We start from the raw sequence: 8120 nt of genomic DNA, 5'->3' as shown, positions 1-8120 counted from the left end.
GGACTACAGGTACCCGCCACAATGCCTGGCTATTTTTTGTTGCAGTTTGTCCGGGGCCAGGTTTGAACCCGCCACCCTCAGTATATGGGGCTGATGCCCTACCCACTGAGCCACCCGTGCTGCCCTGAACTCCTACTCTTTATATGAATAATCTATTTTAGTTAAACTGCACTAGTGGCTACTCCTCTTTCATTCATCTAACAAGTATTTATTGGGCACTCCAGTCACAGAGCCAGGCCTTATAGACCAGAATGACATACAATAAGATCCTTGCTCCTCACAACCTAGTATTTGTGTTCTTTAAATATATCCCGTGCGTTTTTACTTGTGAAGGGTCTAGGAAAGAATGGCTTTCTCATCTTAGCAACTTTTAAAGTATTAAAGCCAGGACATATAGATAGTCCCAAAATGTGAAAATTAGGTTCCTTTGGAAGGTGAAATTATTTAGACCAGACAGGTAAGACATGTACATCATCATTATCACCACCAGCAAATGTTAAAAATACTTATTTGGGTAATGAATTGTGCTGGGAGGTATCCTTCAAGACCATGTAACAGGTGCTCTGGGATGATGCAAAAGGAGGAATTAATGATTTCTGAAACCCTCCCCTGATCCATGATTCTCTTTTGATGCAGAGTCAGGGAACTACACAGTGACAAGACTGAAACAAAGACAACACTCCAAGTTGAGCCATAATGAAGGCATTGTGAGTTCAGGCTTCCTACATGCAAAGGTCTGGGTGATGCTGGTCACCAGTCTGGTGGCTCTTCATGGTATGTCCAAAAGATGCTTAAGCACCCCAAGCAATGAGGGTGCTATTTATACCTCCTTATTTTCTAAGGAAAAGGTTGGACGAGAAGCTCAAAGGGAGAGAAAAATGCTCAAACCCTGACTATCCACAAGAAAATTCAAACTAATATTAGAGTGAAACAGGTCCAAAGGTACTGAAGACCTCATGTATCTAGAGCAGTGTTCTCAACCTTCCTAATGCCGTGGCCCTTTAATACAGTTCCTGTGGGTTGCAACCTGATCTAGAGGAAGACAGATGAATCATTTTCCACTGGGTAGGAGTTACGACCTGTGAGAAAAGAAGCCATATGCAGGCGGCGCCTGTGGCTCAGTGAGTTGGATGCTGGCCCCATATACCCACAGTGGCGGGTTCAAACCAAGCCCCAGCCAAAACTGCAACAAAATATAGCTGTGCATTGTGGTGGGCACCTGTAGTCCCAGCTAATCCGGAGGCTGAGGCAAGAGAATCATCTAAGCCCAAGAGCTAGAGGTTGCTGTGAGCTGTGACGCCCCAGCACCCTACCGAGGGTAGGGTGAGACTTTGTCTCTAAAAAAGAAGTCATGTGGGAGAGACAAGTTAACAGAACCTCCTCTACTCGTTGCAGAACAGAGGGCTACGAATTAAGGCAACAGATCTTCGGCTACTATATGAACAAGGCAAAAGACAGACTTGCTCTAGAGAGTGGCTCTGCACAGTGCAGTTTCTCAGCAAAGGCCAGATTGAATAGCTAAGTCCTCTGAGCACCATTATCAATATGAATCAGGGTTTTCCCTGTTAGATAATACAGAGTGGAGCTTCCATTAATTTGCCATTATGCTTTGCACAGCAAAGCAACTGATTTAAGCTTTGGCCTGTCCTTAGCATTCTTAATCCCATTTTTATTTAGGCTTTCCTCAAATTAATAACTACTACTGTTTGAATGCCACTAGAGTACAGGCTCTACACATGCAGGGATTGTCTTGTTTATCCCAGCAAAAAGACAGTAACAGACACATAGACTTCTTGACAAGTTTGTCAAAGAATTTGTATGATGGGTCAGATGGTGCCCTTCACAGAAAGTAATACAGGTCCTTCTTACTGTAAAACCTTATACTCTCAGTAATGACCTACTATATGAAAAGCACCTCTCTCTTACCTCCTTCATGACCCTCCCCATTCTGAGACTGACACCTCCCATTTCCAGAAACAGAACCCACCAACCCTCCCTATTCAAAGAAAACATAGATCTCATCTGTGATCCTTGGCAAGAACCTGCCAAATGGTAGTAGCCTGTGTATTTTCAGGAAGAAATGAGTATCAAGCAGTCTTACCCTTTAGATTTAATTTATTGATCTAAATTCCTTTGTTTAGGCTACTGCTATCTGCAAAATAAATTTTGAACTTTTGAATCCAATTATTTGTTTTCTTCTATATTCAAGTGGCTTGGTTAACAAAAGAAAAAAATCAAAAGTAGATATTCACTTAAACAAATAACATACTACCTAAGAGCTTTCTTTCATCTTCCTCCCACCCACCAAGGGTTTGAAGAATTATGAAAGAGGTAGTGTCCAGTAGAATAAAAAGTATACATGTTTCCTCAGGTCCAGAAAGATTCACATAAATCAAGTTATCACACTTACACATGAGGAAAGGATGAGGGAGTTTCCTGGATCTCTGTGCCTCCATCAACTCATGAAACTTATTTCAATGAAAATCCTGTCCTATCCCTGTGCCAACAATTCAGCACCATATTTGGAAAACCTACCTTAAACTCTTTGAGAAGCGTTTAGTTTTCTTTGATTGTCCCACTTCTCAGCAAGGAGAGATCAAAAGCTGGCTCCCTCCCCACTTGCACCAGGATCAATTAGATTGGCTCCAGGTTATAACTCTTAATTTGACAATAAGATACACTACATATAAAGTCCTTTTCCGTTCCCTCTATAATAATGAGTGCCAAACATACATCCCAGCACAGGTCAGACTTTATCATATCAGACATTCTGTTGCTATTCTAAATTCTGAAGCAGTAATACAAACTTTTCTTTTTCTTTCCACAGCTTTGTAAGCCTTGTGCCAAAAGAAACTTTAAAGAATCTGAGGAAATACAAGCTAAGGCCTAACAGTGCACTGCTTGACCTTCCCTCTTCACTGCCCGCTTCCCTCCTCTGCAGCAATAAATAAAAATAGCTTTTCACAAAAGTGGCTGGTGTGCAGTTTTCAAATATTGGATAAGTATGTGCATTTCTGTAGCCCAGAACAACTTTTCCTCCCTCACCCTCAACACAGTAAAAAAAAACAAGTCAAACAGAATGAGAACGACGATTTTTTTGGAAGAAATTTTTATTTAACACTGCAAAGGAAAAAGAAAAGAAACAAGCTAAGATAGGTAGGAAAGTAAGAGAGCCAAACCCAGTGACTGACTTGGCATGAAAATGAGAAAACAAAGACAGATCATAAAGGCAACAGCATCCACACAGCACTGATGAAGAGAAAGGTCTGTGCTGTCCAAGTGCACCACAGATTGCAACTGTGCACCTCCAACTAAGTACTTGTCAACCTCTTTGGTCATTTCTTTTTAACTAATGCCCATAGTAGGTTTTGTAAGCTTTTCTCTTCTTCTAAATTCATGAACCCTCTTGTCTTTGGACAGATGACCTCTTGTCAGAGTTAAGCAGTGAGGAAGAGGCAGGATATTTCTCATAGGAGGAACTACATGAATGAAAAGGTAAGAACAAACAATGTAGTTGGAGCTACATGGCAAGCCATCAAAAGAAAAGGGACACCTCACCTGAGATCCTTGGCAAGGACCTGCCAAATGTGGGTGTGGGAGCTAAGGTTTCTGGGAACAGAAAGAGGTTAAGGCTGAGATAGATGAATAAGACCCTTAGATGGTCTTGCACCTCAAATTAAGGATTTTAGACTGTGTGTCTTATGGAGTAAAACTTTCTGGTTTTCAATTCTGGTTCTGCAATGTCCCAGCTGTGTATCCTTGAGCAAATGAAGTTTTGAGATGCTATTTGTTTACTGCTCTGCATACTGCTTACTCGATCTTCTGTTTCCACAAGGCTGTTCCAAGGATCAAATAAGAGTCTGGATCTAGATGTCAGAGCCATTTGAATTCTGGCCCCAAAGTCACCAAAGCTTTCTCCATTACATCACAAATACTTTAATCTTTCTCTACCTGTTGTATGTATATTAATTTTGTGTTTCTAACTAAATACTAAGCTCACATGGGAAGAGATGTCTTTTCCTTTTTACTATTTAAAGAATCTTTTGAAACTACTCAGCATTACATAATCACTGGAAGTCCGCAAAGAAGACATGTCCAACTATAAGAAAGGGTTCATCCATTGTACTATACTCTTAAGTAGAGGTCACATATAAAAATCCATGACACATGATCACTGCCTAAATTTATCAAGACATTCAAGTGCATTTCTTGAACTAAGCAGAATAAACAAAGCAACCGTAAGTCAAATGTCTTGCTTTTAAAAGAATTCATACTATTTATTCTGCTTATCTCAAGACTCAGTTAAACAACAGAAAATTGAAATATTTGTATCTTTACTTTCAAAATGTCTTGATACAATAGATTTCAAGTAAGTCTACAAATTTCCATGTGTGAATAGGTAGTTTTCTGGACATACATCTTAACCCCAAGCTATATGAGTGACTGACCATGAAGTTATCACAAGAGAGCTGTATACCCCAAATTTTCAGTCTCAATATTTAAATAATATATATCTTAAAAGTATGTATATCCTACATTTCAGCTGGATATAGATTCTGGTGTGACTAAGACAAATTGACTTAAAAGGATTATTGAAATCATAGCAGCTTTTTAAAATGTATTCATTCATCTAAAAATTCAACTATCATCCTGTTAGGAAGGAATCTAATAATTTGGGGACCTTAAAAATAGTATTTATTAGAAAAGGTAAAGAATCACACACGCTTACATGCCATGATTCATAAACCTAAATGTCCTAGTTCAAAGAGGAAAAGTAACACACAGACTCTACATGTGTGGATATCAAGTACGATGTGGCAGCAAAACAAAGTTCGTATGTCTAAAATCTTAGGAGTTAAATGCCTACAATCCCACCTCCATGGGACAGGTTTGCGAGATCAAAACTTCACAATGTCTCCTGGAGCAGACAAAGGCTCTACTTTGATTCTGGAAAGTATCTCCAGATGTATGCTTGTACTATTACTTTAAACCACTTATTTTAAACCAGTACTGTGGCTCCCAGCCTAAGTGCTAAGACAGTGAAATTGCTCTAAGTTAGGATGTCCTCCTACAAAATAGCCACTTGTGATATGTTTGTCCCATCAAATCCTTCCTCCCACTTCCTACATCAGAACTTACATGAGACTCATTTTGGTAACTCTCAATAAGAATATTCTCTCCTACTAGTCATGCTCAATTCCCAAATCTTCACTAGATTATTTTTGCAAACAACACATTTATCTTCCCATCTCTTCACCACAGAGACCCAGAAAGGTTTTTCCCTAATACCCAAATATCTATTTGAATACTAACCTTGCTCCTGCTCCTAAAATCTGTCTTCCGTCAGTGGCCTCCCTAGATCATTAGCTCTAGCAACCAACTCTGAAGTGCCCCTCACTTTCAAAGTACCAAAGACTATTTTGCTGTTGTTGTTACTTAGAACAGACACAGACTATGCTTCCTTCCTGATAAAACTGTATTAAAATTGATATATTTAATTTATAATCCTTAAGGAAACAGCACCTGGAAACCAAGGAGAAAGAAACTGAGGCATGCAGAGGATCATAAGAGATTAAATTTGGTATCAAAAATTTACTAAGAAGTTTTTTAGAAATCAGTAGTAACTATATTAGAGTATGAATGGTTATAATACGGAAACAATGGATGATGAACACACTTTTCCCCAAAGTCATTTATTCTCAACCCTCAGAAATTAGCTTTTTACCTCCAGTGAATCCCTTTACTACAGATCACACAAGCTACCTGCCCGAGCCAACAGTGTGCCAGAAGAGAGAATTTATGGAAATAGGGCCTAAAGGGAAGTACGATGAGAGAATCAGACAGTGTGGCTCCTGCCCTCTTCTGCCCCTGCTCTCTTTAACTCAGTGTCCTCCATATCCCTTCCACCCCCAGTATGAAATATGAATATACTTCATATGTATGTCTGTGAATAAATGAACATCTATATGTAGATGTGTATATACATATATATTTAAATGTGTAATATAAAAACATAAACAAGGATTTTTTCCCTAACTATTTAATCAAAGTGAGTCTAGCTGAGGGAAAAAACAAGTTCTTCCCCCAATATCTTCTTTTCAACTTGAGAATTACTGCTTAATAATTAGTAATTATTAATTAATAAAGAACAGAGTATTGCTCAAAGAAAACCATCTAAGAAGCACTTGCTCAAATGTAATGCAGCAAATTTATAAGGAACTACAAGGCCATTTACCTATTTCTACATCTTCTGCCTAATTACTTTTTCTTACACATTAAAACATTGCTGTAAGTTAAGGAGCTATAGCAACAGCAACAAAATGTTATGTTTCTCAGCTTTTCTCAGAGAACTAGCAATAGGCACTCTGAGGGAGAATTAGTTTTTAATACCAGGAATATTTCTTCTCCCAGCTCCCAACTCATTAACTCTGAAACTTTAAAGATATTGCAGATAAATGTCCACAGCTCTGCCCTTCCGACCCAACTCTCCAGTTCTGTCCAGCGAGAAATAACCTGTAAGAAAATGGGTTTGACTAACCTGTCTGAAACTACCTAAGAGGCAATAAGCCAAGGCACTGGCTTATCTAACCTCTCAATCTTCAAGTCTACCAGTCTTTAAGAAATCTTTCCTAATTATATGCTAACCAAATACTTTTCTTCCCTCTTGTTTCAAAGTATAACAAATAAGAGGGGAAAAATTTACAGACGTGTAGTCTCTCTCTCTATGTGTGTGTGTGTGTATAGATAGATAGGACAATTATAGTGGACAAAATAAAGACAAAAAGACCTTCAACATAAGAAAACAGTCTGTTTGGCTCTTCATGGAATTCACAGGGTAGGCCATTTAATACAAACATAAAGGCCAAGTTCACACTAAGGGTTCAAGATCTGAAATTGCAAGCTTTGTTTTGTCTTTGACAATCAGGGAAAGCTGAACTGTCTCTCCCTGGGCTCCTATAAAGGCTCCAGATTCCTGAGGATGTTAGCCTTCCAGCTACAAAGGAATGAAAACCTGAAAAGTACAAGTTACCTAGCCCTCTATTTTGGGCATTATGTCTAAACTATTTGAAACATTTAAGGGAAAGGTATTCCTAGAAATAAACTCTTAACCAGCCACGTTCTGGTCTTAGACCAATCAATCTAAAATGTTTCTTCATAGAATAGAAGTCTCTCAGATTTCCAGGTTAATTTAGGTTAAGGAGGAAAAACACAGAAATTATACACATAAAAATTATGGTCTGTATCCCACATATGTTTCTTCCACTGTTTAATGATAGTACTGAGGTCTCTAAGCCAAGACAGACATTTCTCATGGACAGACACACTATTCACTTGGTAACACTTAAATGGGATGAGGAACACTTGTGTACATCATTTCTATTTTTCTTCCTTTTGATGGTTAATTTTATATATCAACTTGACAAGGCCATAGGATGCCCAGATATTTAGTCAAATATTATTTGGATGTATCTGTAAGGGTGTTTTTGAATGAGATTAACATTTGAATCAGTAGACTGAATAAAGAAGATGGCCTTCCCTAATGTGGGTGGCCCCCATCCAATTAGCTGAAGGCCAGAATAGAACAATAAAGCTGACTTTGCTCACATAAGAGACAATTCCTTCTGTCTGACTGCTTGAGCTGGAACATTAGTCTTCTCCTACCTTTGGATTAGAACTGAAACATCAGTTCTTCCTGGGTCACAAGCCTACTGCCATTCAGACCAAAACTTACACCATGAGCTCTCCTGGTGCTCAGGTCTTCTGACTCAAACTAAAACGACACCACTGCTCTCCTGGGTCTCTAGCTGGCCCATTGAAGATCTTAGGACCTATTAGCCTCTACAATTGTGTGAGCCAATTCCTTATAATAAATCTCTGAAGAATCCTAACTCCATAATATAAATTAACCTGGAAATTAGAGATATCTCCCATTATAGGAAAAAATACTCAGATTCATTAAGTGGGATAGGTGTGGGAAAGAGCAAAATGAGTCTCATGTCCTCTATCAGAGTAAAACATGTGAAAATTTCAGGTAAAACATAGCCTGATGCTGTTTGCTATACTTTATCACAACTTTTAAAGGCAGGCCATTAGTGCAGCAGGCCAGTCTTTTTTTTTTT

The 8120-nt window shown here is 38.7% G+C and overlaps 1 protein-coding gene across 2 annotated transcripts in view; it reads left to right on the top strand.

The window, feature by feature from the left end:
• Window positions 1-3019, top strand: part of CD160 (CD160 molecule) — an 11521-nt gene extending 8502 nt beyond the window's left edge. The window contains exons 3-4 of one of the 2 annotated variants that reach the window (XM_023515506.1): window positions 637-774; window positions 2828-3019. In XM_023515506.1, the coding sequence (XP_023371274.1) occupies window positions 637-774; window positions 2828-2835 (146 nt within the window). In that variant the 3' untranslated portion in view covers window positions 2836-3019. Of the gene's footprint in view, window positions 1-636; window positions 894-2827 lie in introns of those variants that run through there. The other variant, XM_003793788.2, reaches the window with a different exon arrangement.
• The last annotated feature ends 5101 nt before the right edge of the window (window positions 3020-8120 follow it).

This window comes from Otolemur garnettii, unplaced genomic scaffold (assembly GCF_000181295.1).
Source record: "Otolemur garnettii isolate 467f Iridium unplaced genomic scaffold, OtoGar3 scaffold00073, whole genome shotgun sequence".
Classification (NCBI taxonomy): Eukaryota; Metazoa; Chordata; class Mammalia; order Primates; family Galagidae; genus Otolemur; species Otolemur garnettii.
Note: the sequence above shows the minus strand (reverse complement) of the source record. Positions and strands in the feature narration are given on the sequence as shown.